The following is a 19,861-nucleotide window of genomic DNA, read 5'->3' as shown; positions in this document are numbered from 1 at the left end:
CACATGTTTCATACCGATAAGGAATGAGCCTTAGGAGTTTCTCTGACCATATGAGGAGTCACGAAAAACAGATAAGCCAAAGACAAACACAACATCAGACAATGCTTTATTTCAGCCTAAGCTTCAAAGGGTCGTAAGAAAGCAATAAGCTAAAACATTTTCTGTTCCGAAGATTGTTTTAAAAACCAAAAGCTTGCAATGTTTTTGAGTGATCAGAAACTGTAGATAAACTGTATTTAACATTAAACACCAATCACTGCAGTGGAAGTTGAAGTTTGTGTGAATAGAGAGAAGCTGAACACATGCAACAGTGAAAAAAAAATGACATCTGATCATCACAGGTCCCTTAATTACAGCGTGTTAAACTTTGTTTTGTGTCGGGAACGAAAAAAACGCCTGCAGATCACTGAATTCCCTCTTATGTCTCCGCATTGGCATTCTGTAAGCTCACAAAATCTGCCTTTTTAAATCATTTATCAACACATCATCAACTAACTTTTTGAAAACAACAACCTGACATTTAATTTGTCTTGGCTGCGACCAGTGGCAACTCATGGAAATTATAACTTCATTGAATCTGTGCCACACATGGAATGTAAAAGATGGCTGCTCATAGTTAAAGGGATGTTGCCAGCCAACCAGCCAGTCTTTATGCCAAGCTAAGCTAAACTAACTTGCTGCTGGCAGTGGCCCTGTATTAAATGTCATGGGACTGATAGCCATTCTCTCTTTGAACGGCCTCTCATACCAAAGTAACTGGGCCTATTCGAAAGATGGAGAACACAAATTGTCATCATAAAGTATTTTCAAAATATATAAAAAAGCAAAAATAAAAAATGGCTGATTAGAAGAGAGCTCTGTTTGCCTTTCAACAGCAGAAGGAAGTTCCTATCATACATAATCAGTTTCATTTCCCTTCAAAATTATGTGAATATGCTTCTGAAACTGATACAAACTTCACATTTGCAGCCCTAGGTGGAAAGATAAAGCACCATTAGAGCCAAAGATATATTACTTAGTTTTGTCTTTTGTGAGTTACAGCTTTCTTAAAACTACAAAGTTCTTACAATGACTCTCTCACAGTCTCCGCTCCCTGTCCCATGCTATTTTGTGGGAGTGGATTAGTGCAGTCTGGAATTCCTTCTGTATGCATACAGCACAGTTCCCACCCTGAACCCAAGCCCTTGCAAATACTACACACCCTCACTGCAGGAGGCATGGGAGTGAGGGTTTGATCTGTTTTTACTGGAATACATTTATTAGTGTTTGATGGATTCCATTTTTTTTTATATAATTATCTAAAATAGCATCAGCAAAATGTGTAAGGAAATTCTGACAATGCATCTTGTACCAGGCAGCAGATATGAATGTGACGTCAATCATGAACCCTTTTGGTGATCTCTTGGTACTAACAGCAGGTTGAAATTCACAGATTTCAGTACTCATCTCGCAAACTGGATGCATTTCATTTCAATTCTAGTCACTCATTAACACAAAGATTCATTTCAGTCTGACTGAGCCAAAGTGTGGATAAATAGATGGACAATTGAGCCGACGTGTGCTTCCAGTTGGTCTTTTCTGTAAGGGGGTGGATCAAGCGGGGGCTATCTTTGAAATCTGGTTGGTGACCCCAGTTGCTACCCCAAAACCCTAAAATGTGATAGGCTTTTAGCCATGCAGGAGACGTCCATCTTAAGTTAAAATATACTTTTTTGGCTGCTTTCAGGTTTCCTCGTATTTCAGTGTAACATTTCCTCTTGTAGGTAATTTAAACTGTGATTTTAAACATCTACTTTTTGAGTCCCTATACATTGACATATTTTAAGATTTAAATGTTGCAACTGTTCTATTAATTTTTCTAGGTTAAACATTCTAATTACGAATATAGCACTCACATTTAATGGAGATACATTACTGAAATTCATGGTACACTAACCTTCATACAACATACAGGAGTTTTCATACACACTCAAGCCAACAAAGGAATCTTTTAAAGGTCTTCGAGGTCCAGATTGTTGAAACAAGTACAGCATCAGCTTCACAGTGCTAGCCTGGCTGTGGACTCTTGGCCTCAGTTTTATTTGTATAATCTTCCAAAGTCCTGGAGCTCAAGCAAAGAGAAGAAGAATGCCTGAAATATTTCATTCTGGGTTGTGGTTCTTGATCTCTATGAGGGGCCAAATACAAAAACTACCTGCTGACAGCTCTGGATTTAGACTGGATTGATGCCGGGAAGTGACCTCATTTTGTGCACAATATCAGGATCACTGTAATAAAGAGGCGCTTCATCTGTAGAAGTGATATCTTAACTCTGATGTTCACAAAACTGGGATCAAACATCTTCATAATCACAATTTCAAAAGCAATGGCAGATATTCGGCCGGTGTTTTGGTTTATAGAGCTACCCTGTTAATTCGTGACTTTCAGCCACATGCATCCCTCTCTAATGTCTTCAGACTATCGTTAAATCCTTATCTGAAGAGGATATTTTGACATTTTAATACATGCATTCCGGAGGACTCTGTGTTTCAACAGCTGTTATATACGCGACAACCACTGACACGTTCAGCGGAAGGTCGCCAGTTTACAGGGTCACTCTTAATACTGCAACACCGGGAGCTGACAGTGATGCATTCGTAGTGGGCTCAGAGAAGACGTCTGTTAAGAGCTATTAAACCTTGAATCACAGTTGTGTGTGATGTTATTGTGGATGGCAGGTGAAATAAAAACACTGTGGTTACTCTACCAATCAGAAACGATCAGCATTGCAGGCCCTAACTGGACCTTTGGAAAGTACTACCCTAACTACCCTATAACTAAATGTAGACCGTGGTTCCTGCTGTTGAAACACGCATAGTTCCTCAAAAGGTCCCTAGTTTTTTCAGAAAGTTCCTTCTGTGGAAAAGCACCTATACAGGACTTTATAGAGTACATATTTAAAAGAGTGAAGAATTTTCAAGTATCCTAACCAAACTGGATTCAAACACATTATTTATACTCATCTGTGGAGTTCAAACACTCAGAATTCAAACATTCACTCATGTCATTAGTCATTACATGCATTTATTTGAGAGGAACAAATTTCGCCATACATATCTTTGTGATTACCAGCACATTTCAATTAAGTTAACAAATTATTATTAAAAATTTCTAAAAATTAAAGCATAACAGACAGTGGGGGCAAACCATCTGTTGGGTGGAGAAGAGCAGGAGGGTTGAATGGTGCAGCTTTTCAGAAAAAAAAGGAAACCTGTCTCTGCTTTAGGGATAAAGTGTCATCCTGATGAAATATGAAGCTGACATTTCATAGTAATTCTCAGGACAGGATATGGATTTCAACAGAGACGGTAGCGACTGCAAAGTGTTGTTCATGATTCACTTCCAGCTCTACTGTTGGAAAACAATCCTAGCCTAGCCACCAGCGCCCCCTTGTAGCCACAGCTTCACCCAGCAGAGTAGTGTTCAACCTTTGAGGACTTGGATGGAAACTGGTTTGTTTGCTGCTTCTTTTGTATGTTTCAATTTCTTCACCCCAACTGATACCACCATAATCAACCTCTACATCATATTTATTTTCCTCCAACCAACACAGATGAACCCGCCCTCCCCATTGGAAAAAAAAAGAAAAATCTAAATATTTGCTCTAGCTTAAATCTGAAATATACATCAAAAGGGGCTAATCTTTGAAAGCAACCCCAGAATGGAAACGAAGAGGTAAATTAGAAAAAGAGGGGAAAATAAGTGAGAAAAGGTTCATAAAATAAATACAAAACAACTGATTTCTCAAAGCAGCCAAAAGAAAAAAAAGGACAGCAGACTGAATCTGAAGTGGTGCATTTGAAGGCAACAACGATACAACGGAGCAGAGGAGGTGAGGTGTGGAAAACTGAGAGGCAAGGAGGGGGAGGTGACGACAGAGCTGCTTCTTGTGAACATGAAAAATAAAATAATAATATGGTCTAACGTTGCAGAAATCAAGGGATGAAATTTAGATTTTTTTAAACAGCAAATAACTCAAACAAAAAGCATACATCTTGCTTTCCAACATTCAGGGGTTTCCAGCTGGGGAGCAAAGTGCTGCGACTCTCTCCTCCGTGTCAGATCTGTGGAGACTGACAAGAAGGGGGGGGTGATGATTCCTGAGGGGCCAAAGTGAGCAGAGGATGAGACAACATGAAGCGGGAGGTCACTTTGGCAGAGGTCCGTTCAGAGTTTTTTTCTCTTTCTTTCTGAAGCGGGGAAAGAGGGAACACAGACATGAAACGTTGACATTTAAACAGACAGGTTAACATCTTCAGCTTCCTCAGATAAAAAAAGCCTTTGTGACCTTCGTCCTCCTCTGGAACGAGTGCTTAAAGCCAGCAGGTCAGCACAGCAGAGTCCATCACCGTTAGTTTGTCTTGTGATTGTGCCGTCAACTCCAACTTTCTCATATCGCCATCATGTCTTTGTGTGTGTGTTTGAATGTTAAAAACCTTCATACCTAGTTATTTCCCAAGCTACAGTGGACATCTACATGAAAGCGAGGAGCAGGTCTGCGAGGAAGATCTGTCTTTGGTTAGTGTTTTGTCCACCATTTCTCCTTTTTATCACTCTCAGGTGACCTATTGTTTGTAAAGATTGCAGAATGACAAAATGTAGTGATAACAGGGTGATTTTATTTCTTATTTAATTCCCTCCTCCTCATACTCAGTGTGCGCTTGTGTGTGTTTCAGTGGTTGATGTAGTGTGGATGCAGAGGATTCCTTTTTTATCAGTCACAGCCAAGATCCTGAAGTTGATTTTGTCCTTTGTGTCTTTCCATAATTTGTTTGTGTGTTTGTGTTTAGAGCTTCCAACTGTTCCACCACCTCTTCTGCTCTTTAGCAGAAAGTTCTTATTGGTGGTAAAGTCAAAGAAACAACAAAAACATTTGAGGGTAACCAGTCATGTAGCAGAGCCAGACAAACTATCCAAGTGCTGTTTTCCTGTCGTCACGGTCCCTGTGAAAGAAGCACAGACAAAGATTAGTCCTAAATGTAGCAGAGAGCATTCATACATCACAACTCGAGGAGAAAATCTAATTAACCGTCACTGTTTAGTAGAAATCCTTCACACAAACCTCTCCAGGTATTTATATAACATCCATCTTTAGCTCAACCTGAGGGCACAGTTGTGTCTGTCGCCACTACAGCTCTTTTTTTAAGGGTACTTTTTTCATTTATTAGATAGGACATCTGAAGAGAGGCAGGAAACGGTGGGAGTAGAGAGTGGGGGATGACATGCAGGAAAGGGGAAGGGGCCAGGAGTTGAACTAGCAACTGCTGCGGCCACTGTAGCCTCAGTAAATGGGGCATGCTTGATCTGCTCATGCAAATATACAGCAATCAGCCATAACTTTACAACCATCTGCCTAATATGTGTAGGCCCTGACCTGATGAGACATGGACTCCACTAGACCTCTGACAGTGTGCTGTATCTGGTGCCAAGTCATAAGCGGCAGATCCTTTAAGTTTTGGAGGTTGTGAGGTGGGGCCTCCATGGATCAGATTTGGGGACCAAGCTAACGCCTTGATCTTGTTATTGCCATCTTCTTCTATTGCTCCGAGGTCAAGTTCCGTTGCTAAAGGATCTTTCATACCTCTTTTCGACCAACGTGAACCGGGTTGTATTTCTGGGCTGGTGCACGCTCGGGTTCGGAGCTGGTTGAACTCTTGAACCAACATGGCACCCAGTTTGTTTTTCCACCCACTCGAGCCCATGGAAGAGGCACGTCATGACGTCAGATTTACGTGACCGCTTTTCCCAGCAGAGCTAGTGTGAACTTTCTCTCACAGCAACAACGATGGCGGACAATGGCAGCTTGTCTCGTTGGCCTGACCACTGCTTTGCCTTGGAAGCCATTAGTCTCTTTTAAATTTGTTCTTTTTAATAATTGGAAACATGTTTGGTTTGTATTTTTGATCACGGCAACCCGGCCCCCTACCCCTCGGCCCTTACGTAAGCGGTTCCCGGTTCTAGACCAGCAAAGAGTTGGAGCCGGTTCACTCAGTCAAAACACGAAAAACTGGTTCTCAATTGAGCACCGGCTCCAAACCAGCCCTGAAACTGATTCGGTCAAAAAGGGGTACTAGTGATGGACAGGTGTCAGCACAGGTGCTCTGATCAGTCTGCAGCAACAAAGCCCTGTAAGCAACAAACTGTGATGCACTGTTTACTCTGACACCTTTCTATCAGAACCAGCATTCAGCAGTTAGGGCTCCAGGAGCTCTTCAGTTGGATCAGACCACACAGGCCTGCTTTTGCTCCCCACGCACATTGATGAACCTTGGCTGCCCACGACTCTGTTGCAGGTTCAGTGTTTTTCATTACTAGAACCACTATTTCACTGCAGTCTGGGAAAAAAAACTCACAAGAGCTGCAGATCTGGAGATGCACTGACCTAGCAGTCTAGCCATCACAGTTTGGCAAATGTCAAAGTTGCTCAAATCCCTGAGCTCAGCGATTTTTCCTGCTTCGGACACAACAACTCTAGCAGCAGGTGAAGAAAATATCTTCACCTGCTGCCTAACATACTTTACTCAATGACAGGTGATGTTATAAAACTGTCAGAAACTGGAAAATAAAAGGACATGTATGTTTACCTTACTCCTCATGGTGCATCCCTCCCCGCCTCCAAACTGGCTTCTAGCAGCAGTTCCTCCAGATCCTGTCCACAGCTGACGCTCACTACATGAGTGACACATAAGTAGAATCACCAAACAAGATCTTCACACCCACAAACTTCTCCACCATTTTTATTTACGATTCAGTGAGTAACAACAGCGACTTACCGTGCTCCATCACACAGCTGCCGGGTTTGGGGCTCTCAGCTTCGAGCAGATGGAGGGAGAACTCAGGCTTCAGGCCGTTGGGCAGAGATGAGGCGACCACATCCTCCTCATGAGCCTCAGAGAAACACTCCCCCTCGTCTGCAGAGCTCTCGTCAGGTGACTCCTCTTCTTTGACCGGTGCAGGTTCGGGACTCTCTGAGGCTTCACCTCCTTGAAGATCTGACTCCTGAGCTCCCTCTTGAGTGACAGATGGTGTTTGTTGATCAGTGTGCGCAGACAGAACAAGCTCTTCTTCCTGGTTTTCTGCCTCTGTTTGCTGCTTTGGACACGGCTCCTCTTGGCTTGGTGGAATGCACTCTTCCTCTGTTAAACTTGGTTTTTCATTTTCCAACAAGTCGGCTGGTGCTTCATGCTTTCCCTGCAGTGGAAGTGACTCTTTTACTTCTTCTGCTGTTTGGTTCAGTGACTGAGTCTCCTCTGAGGCAGACGCTAGCTCGTTCTGTAGCTGTTCTGCAGTAGATGCTAACAATGGCTGCTGTGTTTCTGCTGCAGAGATACTAGTGTTGAGTTCATCTAACTGTTTACTCTCTTCTACTTCGCTATTAGGGGACATCACATGTCCCTCATCTTCTACACCTTCCTCCTCCCCTTGCTTCTTTTCTTCCTCTAAAGTAGGCTCAGTTTGGGGTCTTTTATTGCTCTCTGTTCCCTCCTCTGTGAGCTGCTCAGACGGGACATTTGAATGCAGGGCTGGACTTGGATCTGTCACCTCTGGGTCTAAAGTGCTAGCTGTCACATCCTCTGTGGGTGGACTGTTAGACTGGGGCTCTAATGTGTGGGTCTGTGTGGAATTTAGTGCAGACTCTGAGTGTGCTACAGGACTCTGCTCTGTCACTTTACAGTCTAATGATGGAGCAGGGGAGCTCTCCTTCACCTCCTCCTGTGTCAGTTGTGTTTGAGATGAGGGCGGTGGTTGTGTTGGCTGTGTGTTCACGTCTGCGGGCTTCTTTGAGGCCTCTTTTGGTGCACTTCTCTGCAGCTGGAGCTGCTGCTGCTGCTGCTCAGGCGGGCTCTCCACTCGGGTCACCATGAAGATTTTGTGACCCCTCCCAGGACTAGACACGGATATACAGCGACCAGGAGATTGAGGGCTGCTGGGAGGAGCTGTGGATTCTGGAACTTTGATGCCTGGAATGACATTCGACCCCCCGACAGGTGGGGGCGAGGGCGTACTTGAGGCACTGAGGAGAGGCTGCACGGCTGCGGTCTGGATTTCAGGAGCAGTCTGGTTCGAGTGAGTGGAGGAGTTTAAAAGAGAAGAAGACTTTGTTACGACCTCCTCCTCCTCCTCCTCCTCTGTGTCTGAGTCTGACTCCAGGTGAATCTGAGGGACGCTAGGTTCAGAGGTCTCTCCTGACTGGCTGCTTGTCTGTTCTTCACTTGCTGTTGCTGTTGCTTCTCCCTCTTTCCCCTTTGCTTTGTCTTTCTCCTCTGCTGCTGGCTCCTCCTCTTCTTCTCTAGTCCCGTCCTCTGTGGCGATTTCAGCCATGGATGCAGACTGCCTCATCTTCTGCTCCGTTTCTTCCTTCTCCTTCGCAAAGATGAAGTTTCTCTTGCAGCCGTTCTGTATCTCTGTCAGCAGAGCACGCTGGGTTTCAATGAAGCTCTTCACCTGAGAGGCAAAGAAAAGGTCTTAAACACGTACCACAAACCACAAGAATACTAAAATAAACAGAACTAAATCAAAGCATGTCCTACAATAACTTTGAGTCAACTCTGCTGCTTTAGTCAGTTATATTCAATAACGCAGTTTTCTTTAAATAGCTGGAGCTGGGGTCAGCTAGATGGCCTGTCTTCCATCATTTCCTGTCTTCTACCTGGCAGCTATATTATGAGACCTTAAGTCCCCTGAAAAATCATAAATATGGTCAAGGCTTCCTCTAACATGTATTTATTTTTAACCAATCTAATAAAAGAAACAAAACCAAAGACTAGAAAGTTCATCCTACTTCCTTTCTATTAAAAAAACAGTTACATATTTATAAGGAGTCAAAACGTGTCTTGTTATCTTGGGGTTACCGTATGCAAAGTCATCTAAAAGATATGCTGTGTCATTGTGTTTTGTGAACCTAACTGTTGTGTAAGTGGATAAAACAACAAAGGAAGAGCGTTGTGGTAACACAGGTTATATATTAGATCTCTGCTTTATGATAAGAAGAAGAGAGGTGTTTTAGGGTGTCAATACTTTTTCACATCAATAATAACATTAAATAAAGATTACACTCAATAATTTCTATGAATAAGCATTCAAAAAATGGCCTCCTTTAATCAGTTGATAATTTCACATGTATGTTCTGTACATGTGAAATTATCAACCACTTATAAGATGCATACATACGAGTGTATATGAACATATGAATGTCACAGTCTCTGGTATCATTTATTCAAATAATGTTAGAGGATTTCTGAAACATCGGGCACTTCCATTTTTAAGAAATGTATTACAGTTAGGAGATAATAGTTCCTTTCCTGTCAGTGCTCCTGTCAGTGACATCTCTTCTTGAGACTTCATTTTATGTTACTTCACCTTTTAATTTTTTCAATTAATTAATTAATTAATTTGATTTAACTAATTTGATATTATTTGATTATTTATTGTTGTATTATTTCCTTTTCCACTTATTTTAATGTTCTTAATCCATCTTTTTCCATTTTCTCTGATGTGATGTCATCTTCTTCCTAAAACCTTTTAATTGCCCTTTAGTGCTTTTTTTTTAACCTCTATAAAAGTGATTGGATGGAACCTTTCACTTTGTATTCTGTTTTTTGTATTGTTAGAATGTCTTCATTCCTCTCTGTCTGTTAAAGGTTTATTCTGTCTTCCTCCTGAACTCTGCCATGCTTTGTTTGTCGAAACACTAAGTAAACATTTGTTTTCAAAGGTGTTATATAAATATAAGTTATTATCATATTGCCTGGGGGGAATCATCTATATTCTAAAGAGTATTCTTTGCAGCTCTGTTGTGTTTATTCCTCTGCATTTTGGTCTCAATCTAAACTTTGGCATCCATATTTAACAACAGTTTTCATCCAGTGGAATGATATCTTTTGCTGATGTGTTATTGACAATTGAACCAAGCTTTGACTAAATATGATCTTTGCTAGTTAGATCAATTCTTTGTTGGTTTGGAGCTTTAAAAATATTTCTTGACAAAAAGAAAAATAGATGGCAACAAATGCTAAAAGTAATAGACACCCCCATGTGGTTCACATTTTGAACTACGTTTGGCCTCTCCTCTCTCCTGTTCCCACACTCACAGTTTCTTTCTTGGGCTCCCGGTCCAGGTCTAGACGCAGCAGAGAGGTGTTGACTTTCAGAGCGAGCGACAGAGCCATCAGTCCGCCTGTCTTGATCTCATTCTCTCGAAGGTCGAGACGCAACAGCCGGGGGCTCTCAGCGATGAATTCAGCCACGGCCACCGCTCCTAAAGCACAGGGGACAGAAAGAGACAGACGGGATGAAAAATTCAAGATAGGAACACGACCAGCTGAAGCAGAGGGTACACACAAGTGCTGGCTGCTCACCTTCACAGGACAGTTTGGTGGAAGCGAGGCCCAGTCTGAGTACAGAGCGGTTGGAAATCAGACCGTCTTTCAGCTTGTGGACTCCCTCATTGCCCACCGAGTTATGGCCGAGGTTCAAAGTCTCCAGACTCTGGGTGCACGGCTGAAGGGGGGAGAGAAAAACAGAGGAAGAGGCTTTGAGTGACTGTGGTTTAAAACAAAGGAGTTTGTCTTAAAGCTGTGGGAGAGTGCAGCAGTAGATCCACACTGTTTGATTTTAAGAGCTAACCTTTATCTACACTTCAGTAAAGGCATGATACATACTGCTAGCATTATGTTTAAAAATCAGAGAGTGTTTCATCACGTTCATGGCTCCTCTTGATTACAACTCAAGCCAGTTGTTCCAAGCAGACTGTAAAATATATGCTATTTTCTTCTCCTTAGAAACAACAACAGTACATGTTTATATAGTAGCTTTCTGTCTATAGTAGTATACTCTAATACTAATTTCTCTAATTCTCCTTTGATTTCGTCTGTGCACATGCTTCTTCTACCTGGCATTGGTTACTGTTAAATATCCCACATAACCGTCTCATTGTGTTGTACTAATCCAGTACGCTGTGATTATCTCCAGTGTTAGGAATCAGCAGCCAGGACAGCCATGTGATGTGTTTTTTATCAGTGTGATTGGGGCTTTAAAGCCATTCTTGTGTTTCCAGTCACATCTCCCAAGCCTCTGATAAAACCAACATCACAGAGATTTCTTGGAAGAGATAAAAAAAAATAAAAAATACATCTTCTTATAATCCAAAAGCAGAGGCATCATGTGTTCTCAAAAAACAAGAGGACTGATCTATTCCATGACTCTTTCCGAATCTAAAGCTGTATCAACACATGCACAAAACTCCGGTGAGCTGCATGTGTGATCGCTAACAGCTCATATTTTCCTCCTGTGTTTACCAGGACTTTTTTCCAGCCAGCCCTGCAAAACTGAAAGAGCAGCACGTAACAGGTTGGATAATAACATGTCTGTAGTCCACTCATATTACTGGGTAAGTAGCATGAAGGCTGAGGAGGGAGATTCACTTTCAAAACAAAGAACAGTGAAGATGACTGCACATCCGTCTGTTTGTCTGGTGCATTGATATGAATGCAAAAACACTCATCATAGCATCGTCTGCAGTCACGTTGTGAACATTGCTCTGTGGCTCCTGCAGCGTGCTTTGATGTCATGTCCTGCCTCCTGCTGTGAAGGACGTGTGAAAGAGAAACTTCACTTTCAAAATTTCATGGACAGAGCGCCTGAAAAATTGTCGAAAATGTTAAGAGTGCACGTCTAAAAAATGCTTTAAACACTTAAAATGTTTCCTTTTCTGATCAGTACGTACCGTCCACTCTCCTTAAAGTCCTGGTGATTGTTTAACTTGCAGGATGAGTGACACAAATTAAATACCTCTGCATTATTTTCATCTGCATAAGCTGCTAATGGAATATCATTCTTGCAGAAAATGTTCAAACTGTCAAAGCAGGAAAAAGTTTATCTTGGTTTGATAAGGCTGCAACTGTAATGACTCAGCAGAGTCAACATTTAAACAGTAAGAGAACAATGAGTGTGACAGTTATGCATTATCACTCTGCAGCAGACATGAGAAAATGTCTTGAGGGGTGAACTATCTGAAACGAGACCAAGCTGAAGAGAGGGAAACGTGCTCTCTGGGAGGGATATGACTGTACAGAATGTCAGGTGTATAATAAGGGACTTCCTTGTAGTGTCAAAAATATAATCTCTCACTTACACAATGGTGTTAAGTATTCACAAGGAAACATGCTGCATGAATACCACTGCATGAAGCATGCAGCAAATATGAAATAGAGACCGTGAGGATGCACATTAAGTTAAGACTTAAGGGAATATTTATATTCATATAGTAGTAAATAGGTCAAAAGTAGTCAAAGTGGATGATTTCAGAATAATGCATATTAAAAAACTTGTATTTTGATACCTAATGTCTGGATTTGTGCATGACTTCAGTAATGCAGCTGGTGAAAGTAGAGCTGATAACGAGGAAGCCTGTGAATGCACCTTTTTGGAGCCGTTACAGAACACACACGGCCAATCTTTTCCTTATAAAACATCTGATAAGTGTGTGTGCAGACTGCTTTTATAGTCTGAGTGTGTGTTTGTGTACCAGTGCAGCAGCTAGGTATCCCATGCCATTGTGCGTGAGCTGGTTGTTCCATAGCACCAAAGTGACAAGGCCCTTCCTCTGTTCTTTCAGTCCTTCACACACGTAGGCCAGACCTGTGATCACAAACACAGACAGAGTTAGTACATTAGTTCTTAACATCAAATATCTCTTAAGAAAAAAAACAACAACTGTGAACTAAAATGTAATTAGGGAGGTTTGTTTGTATCTTCTCTCTTTGTTGATTTTATTACAAATAGCATATTCTGCACTCCCTATTAGCAAGAGGACATCATTTTCTGTGAAGCGTTTACAGTAAGAAGAGATTTCTTGCCGTATGAAATAAGACGTCTCTAACAGGCCAAAGGTGTTGCCGTCTCATTTATCATAAAAACCTAGAGTTAGATTTGTTATTAGGCAACTACTTATAAACATAAGTAGAAGTAATACAGTATGAGTAGCAAAACAAAAAGCCCATAATGTACTTGGGGGAAAGAAGATGTAGGTTTTTGTATTTCTAAATCTTCCAAGTCCACTTTTCTTTTTTTACGTTGACATTTCAGAACAGACTTTTTAACAAGCTTTCGATGTATCATTCTGCAGTATGTATGTTACGCAAATATTCCTAACAAAGCTCTTCCACCTGGAGATAACAGGAGATTATAAAATCATTGTGTTACTGTATTTGTTAGTGCTTTATCTCTGTCCTCTACCTGAGTCCAGGATGTGGTTGTTGCGCAGGTCCAGGATCTGAATGTTGTAGTTAAACTTGAGCAAGTTGCCAAGTTGGGCCGAGTCCTGCAAACCGTTGAGCTTGTTGTCTGCCAGGTACAGCTCCCGCAGGTTCATATTCATCTTCAGAGCCGTAGCTTTACAGAAGAAGAGGTAAATAAAGGGATGTGAGTGCAAGAGGAAACACAAACTGTCAGGGGTAGAGGATTTTATTCAGAGGTTATGATAGTCAGAGACTTTAGGCAGGGCTCTCCTATCTTTCCACCTCTTACCCAGTAACATGAGAGGTCTGCCAGAGAGGCCAGCGTTCTCCAGGTGGAGGACTGCCAGGCTGCCGCTGATCCTGAGCGCTCGTGCAACAAAGGGAGCAGAGTGATCCAGCAGAGGGGTGTTACGTGCATCCAGGTACTGCAGAGAGCTTGTCTGAGGGGAAGACACAAAAAGAGATGCAACTTATTCGGCAGCTCAGACTACAGATGCATGAAAAATCACTAATTGTATGAAATAAGTCCTTATCGTTGTGATAAAAAATAAAGTTAGTGAGTGAAATAAAAACAATGCTATAATAAAGGCATTATTATTATATTTTTGCCACCCCTGAGGATGGCTGCTGTAGCAATGTGATGGGAAACTCCAGCTAAGAGCTCCATTCTAAATATTATTCTCAAATGAGAAGATGTAAACGTCGTGTACACATCTTGTCAATATTGGTTTTCATGTGATTTATTCCAGGCCTGACCTCAGGGATTCAAGGACACACGCTTGTCAAAGCATCAGTGTGTTTAGATTCATGGTGCTTCCCTGAAATGAGCTGCTCTGACTTTTTATTGACAAGCTCCTACACAAACAATCTCCGAGCTTCAACATTAGTTCGGCGTCTCTCGGCAGCTTCTCATTAATCTTCAGACGCTGCATGTTTGCAGACAGGGGGATTCCTTTTGATTCACGTACTGATTGGATGACGAATGAGGTTTTCACATAGTCATAGATGTGATAAGAAGAGGGCTGTGTTGCTCATACGTTAATTTGAATGTTATCATTTGCAACTGTGATTAAGAATGTGTTATGTTCCCTCAAGGATTGCGAGTAATAAACAAGCTCTCATAATAGGGCAAAATGTTAATAATGAAGTCTGAAAAGTAATTTGAGGCTATGCAAACAGATTAGCGTAACACACTACAGAAACACTGCCAGGAGCGGGAGGCCAATGAAAAGTACAAACTCCAACAACTAGTAACGTAATAAAAATGAGTGATTTTTTCATTTCTTAATTTGACATTAGATCCAGTTGAACACTTTCTGTGATTGTGGAATAAAAAAATGAGTTTAAGCACCTAAAATGTGCTTCTATTTTTGTGTTTGATAACAAAATTGTTGAAGCTAACCAGCAGATGTTTGTATTCATGAGTTTTTGTTCCACAAATATCACTCAAAAGTTGATGTCTTTATGTGTTTACCCAGCAAACCTATTTGTATTCCTTGCACTAAAAAGTGATGACTGACGTAAAGTACACTCTAAAGGGCACTGCAACACTTTGGAAGAACAAGTGAGGAAGGGACGACCTGCGTATCTGGGCGCTGACAGAAGACAGCAGCAGCCCTGAACAGCTCAGAGATTACTGTGCTGCTTATAGCGAGACTCCTCATGTCTTTTTTTTATCTTATCTTCTATCTTATTTTTTTAAGTTTCTTTCCCTTCTGTTTAAATCATAGCACTGAAGGTACACTGAGCTTTCTTCAATACATGAAGTGTAAGACTATAAATGTAACCTTGAACCTCAGGGTCAGACTCAGGACAGGTCTATGAATACTGATAGAGTTTTTTTTATTGATAAGTAATAAATCTGTTTTACAGTTCAATATTTATGACTACATTTTTCTATAACACATCTATTTTTGTTTAAGTTTCTCACATTTTAAGGCAGGCTTGGTTTTATTCTTCTTACATTGTTTCATTTCTTTTTATTCTATTGTTTTTTAAGCTTTTTTAACTTGTTTAATACCTCCTCATCTTTTGTGATCTATCTTTTTACTGTTTACTCCTGCTGTTCTGTTTTAATTTTTAAATAAAATAAAACATTGTATTCCTCACGTTTCTCTTTTGTTTTGTCTTCTCTTATTTTTTAATTCATAAAGCACTTTGTTACCCTCTTTTGAAAAGTGTTATATAAATAAAGTTTATTGTTATTGTTCTCTAGAATGGTGAGTTTTGTGTATCAAAAAATAATAACAGAACCCTTTCCTCATGTTTCTCTGCACACAATATTTCCCACTGCAGGGCGGTGTTAGACCTCTCACCTTTCTCATCATGTGAGCAGCGGCCTGCCATCCCCTCGTGCCGATGTGCTTGTTGAACGAGATGTTGAGATGGGTGGCTGACTCGTAGTACTCGATCATGTCGAACAAGGCTGATGCTCCCTGAGAAGGGCGGAGCGAGGGAGAAACCAAAGAGAACGAGACATGTTTAACGCGTCATTTCACATCAAAGTACGACAGTTTGAAACTAATCTCACAGGTGGTCAGAGTGTCAAAACCCCTTTCATGGAGAGGTCACAAGACAGTGCGTGAGGCGGATGGAGTCGCCATGGCAACAGTCATTCAGGAAAGGTTAGACCTGCTGAGGCGTTTCCACGAGGGTTTGAGATAGGGGTGAAAGAGGTGAAATGAAAAGTGGAGCTGCTTCTATCTTCCAGGTTAAAGACTGAATTAAGCTTGTTGTGGTTCAAGGATGCAATTCGACATCATTGTGGTTTTTTATGTGCGTGCACACAACTTTTTTTCTAATCTATTGACTATTTTGTCCTTGAAATATCAGAATATAACAGAAACAAATCTCTTAGAACTTCCTAGAGCTAATGCTTGCTCTTGTTTAGTCAAGATCAAAAGATGATCTGATTCATCTGAGGTGTGATCTGCAAAGTTTCCCCACATACACAGAGCTGGTATCGGCACTTTGGCATTTTGCTGAAAAAACAAGACAAAAATTTTAATCAAAGCAGCATTATAAATAAATGATATGTGTTGTTTAACCAATTGACTGATCGACTTATCCCTGCAGCTCAATGCAGTTATTAAAAATGAATTTGAAGATTCTTCTAACAACCACAGATTAAGAATTTACCCTTGGAACATAAGAATGTGGCTTTAAAACAGGACTTTAAAGGCCAACTGAGGATGAAATTAAAAGAAAAGTCGTGAAAATACTTCTAAAAGTTAACTGTGAGAGTTTCATCAGTGCAGGTGAAGGACTAAAGGAAAAAGTCAGATGACTCAGCAAAGGGTCACAGTGTCACCTCATATGAGTGTTTTAATCTCATTTTGTTTTGGGGCGGTGCTGTGGCGGTGCATCTCTCTCATTCATTACTGAAAAACTGACTCTGTAAAGCTGTTGACGACTCCAGAGATCGGTCGGATGGCTTAATCTGCTTCCCCCAATCACTTATGACCTAAAAGTCATCAGCACATTTTAACAAACAGAGAAGCTTTGTGTGCCTTGAATTCAGAAATAGTTTAATATAGTCCTGCGTATTTTCCTGGTATTTTCACAAAGGTAACAAAGTGAGACAGGCTGCTAAACAGTGTCTCATAACCTTTCCCTCCTTTGTATGTGTGACTGTGTAAACTTGGAGACATTACCGAGTACACACACGTGAGTTTATCTACAGGGTGGAGGAAGATGAGTCACATTGAGTCCAATAAAAGCCAGCCTGTGTTAGTGCTCCTCCCCGTGCTCTTTAAAACATCTCCCCAAAACTATTTTCTCCTCTTTCATCTCCCAAACAAGATGCCACTGCTGCAGATGTGAAGCCCTGCCAAATCAAGACATCCACTGTGTGTGTGTGTCTCACACACACACTCATCTCACACAGAAGATGAATCCATCTCTCGCTTCCCCCTTTGATTCCTTTTCTATCCCTCTTTCCTCCATATTTCTCTCCTCTAGCAGCATATTCTTGATATTTCCTCCTTTCAGCGCCTCGTTTCTATCAGAGCCCGAGGCGGGACACTTGTATCCGAATGAGATGCGGCTCTCTGGTGACCCAATCACTGACTCATTCAAGACCTCTTCAATCACATTTCCGGGACAGTGTTTGACGCTTGGTGAGCTGAGTGCTGACATCACTCTGCTTGTTGAGTGTTTGTGTGTCTCTGTAAGCTGTTAGTGCATAATCTTAAACAAATATCTGTCAGATAAATATGTGTGCATGAATGTTACTACTTGCATCTAGCAGTGTGCACACTTAAAGGGAGCCTGCATAATATTGTATCACCAGTGTGCAAATTCAAGTAGACAGTTCATGCAGGAATATTACGATCCTCTCGCATCAATAACAATGAAATGTTATAATATTTACCTCTGACTGTAATTGTTGGCCACATATAACATTATCTGAGTTATTTAAATGTTATTATACAAAAAAAAAAACTGTTATACTTGTTAAACAAAACCAGACCAGCTCTTTCAGGTGACACGGTCAGTCCTGGACGCAGCTGCGTCACCAGAGCAACATACGGTTATTCATCTGAGGGTGGTGCTGCTTTTGTCTCTTAATCTTGCCAGGCTGGACCTTTACTTCCACACAGACTACATGTCTATGTTAGCCCAGACACAACTGGATTTCTTTCTCATAACTGGTCTTTATACATCACAATGATCTAGATAATGACAACTGAGTCTTGTTTCATACACCTACTGTTTAAGTGCATCCTCCATAATATGCAAATCAGGCTGAGACGACCGAATGGTCTATAGACACAACATGTGAAAGGTCATGGGACACACTGCAGCCAACTGGCATCTTTCTTCTAAAGTTGTAATAACAGGTAGAGGGAGCTGAACTTTTGACTGGTTGATGAACGAGGAAGTGGTCAGGTTAAACAAACTAGAATTACACCAGGCGTGGATTTAATCCCGATGTGAGCCTGACCACATCCAAATACTGTCTGCCTTATCCAACCACAGTCCTATTCCATGTTCTCTACATTATAATAACATGTTACTGTTGGATGTAAACAGTTTGCTCTACATTCAGATGAATGTATGGCTCTTTTTTTCACAGGGGGACGTCTTGTATGATTGATGACTACTGTAACATGCAGTTGCCACAACGATCAACATCGCCCAGTCTGATTTACACTGACTGGTTGACCGACTGGTTTAAGCATGTGCTCCATGAACAGAGGCTGTAGTCCTAGATGCAACTGTCGCCACACTGCCTCTCTCTCTCTTCAGCAACCTTTAGGGGACAAAGAATAAGTGAAATCTGAATTTTGCAGACACTTCCTGAAATATTTGATGCAAGTCTTTGTGTGACTTTCACTTTCTGGCAATATAATTGATAGGCCACCACGCAATTACAAGTGAGCCCCGTCAATCTTAAACACAAAAATCAAACTTGAACCTGCACCTTTTCTGTTAGGGTTCCCACAAGACGGTCTCCATCTTAATCCATCACAATACATCATCCTAATGAAATTGTTATTGCTAGCAAGAAGGTGTATTTTGTTTCAATGGATTAAAGACAAACCACCAACAGTAACACAGTGGTAAAAAGAACTATACAAAGTTATACCAATGGAAAGCCTCTCTGCGAAGTTAAAAGGGAACAACAGATATTTTTTTGAAATTTGGCAACCAGTCTTAGTTTATTTACCTTATGAAATTACAGACTTGTTACAAAAAGGTGGAGTGCCTCCCAATTTGAACCTTATTTCATAAATAAGAATTGAATATTCTTATCTCCTTTTCCTGTTTTGGCGGGATGTCGTTTGCCCTCTCCTTCTCTTAGGAGGGTTTGTGGCATGGTTCCATATATCTGTTGACCTCTTTACCAATGTGTGTTTTACTACTTATGTAGCATATGCTATGAGATATTACTATCTGGTTGTGAGTCTTGATCTGGGGGCTGTCGGGTGATTATCTTCTTGTTTTGTATTGTTTTTGTCTAATAAATCATTTTAATGCTTTGTCTTTGTCTTCTTTGTTTTGTACTGATTTGTATTGTTATTTTTGTTTTTCTGTTTTTTTTTTGTTGATGTCCACTTTGAAAATTAATACAATATATATGAGCCCCATCAAAGATAGATAAATGAACTTCAGCTCATGATGCCAACATCAGTTTCAAGAGGTTTTATCCTAACATAGCCTTTTAAAATTCTCCGTGGCAAAATTATGTTAAAAGACCTCGGTCATAACTGTGCAGATGTGTTAGAAGATCAGAGATGGCCTCTGTGATGAAAGAATATAATGGTGTCCCAGTGTAATAGATAAGGGGGAATAGGGCATCAGAAACTGTGAGAGAAACTGTGAGTAAATTAAAGATTTCACACTGAGAAAGAAAATAGGCAGAGGCCACTTATCTGATCTCTGATGCTCCGTCAAACCATCAAATTTGGAGATATGTAATAATAGTGCTCGGTTTCATTGGCTCACACAATTAAGTTTATGTGGTTTTGCCGTTTGAAATCCTGCCTCACAAACTTTTATGTTTCAGGTGTTTTTAGGTTGTAAACCCTCCCTGTGTTTTACCCTCATAGAGGAAAAAGAGTCACAACATAAACCAGGCT

General features: G+C 41.0%; 1 protein-coding gene across 1 annotated transcript in view; it reads right to left on the bottom strand.

Moving 5' to 3' along the window:
• Positions 1 to 3,046: 3,046 nt before the first annotated feature.
• ppp1r37 (protein phosphatase 1, regulatory subunit 37) overlaps positions 3,047 to 19,861 on the bottom strand; it is a 46,584-nt gene continuing 29,769 nt past the window's right edge. The window contains exons 5-13 of the mRNA XM_034700401.1: positions 15,593 to 15,712; positions 13,567 to 13,717; positions 13,276 to 13,431; positions 12,566 to 12,678; positions 10,398 to 10,539; positions 10,131 to 10,297; positions 6,813 to 8,484; positions 6,624 to 6,708; positions 3,047 to 4,982 (exon numbers count right to left, since the gene is read on the bottom strand). Coding sequence (XP_034556292.1) covers positions 6,632 to 6,708; positions 6,813 to 8,484; positions 10,131 to 10,297; positions 10,398 to 10,539; positions 12,566 to 12,678; positions 13,276 to 13,431; positions 13,567 to 13,717; positions 15,593 to 15,712 — 2,598 coding nt within the window. The 3' untranslated portion in view covers positions 3,047 to 4,982; positions 6,624 to 6,631. The remainder of the gene's footprint in view (positions 4,983 to 6,623; positions 6,709 to 6,812; positions 8,485 to 10,130; positions 10,298 to 10,397; positions 10,540 to 12,565; positions 12,679 to 13,275; positions 13,432 to 13,566; positions 13,718 to 15,592; positions 15,713 to 19,861) is intronic.

The sequence above is a fragment of the Notolabrus celidotus genome, chromosome 14 (genome assembly GCF_009762535.1).
Source record: "Notolabrus celidotus isolate fNotCel1 chromosome 14, fNotCel1.pri, whole genome shotgun sequence".
NCBI classification, from domain to species: domain Eukaryota; kingdom Metazoa; phylum Chordata; class Actinopteri; order Labriformes; family Labridae; genus Notolabrus; species Notolabrus celidotus.
The sequence above is the reverse complement of the archived record's forward strand: the minus strand, read 5'-3'. Positions and strand labels throughout refer to the sequence as shown.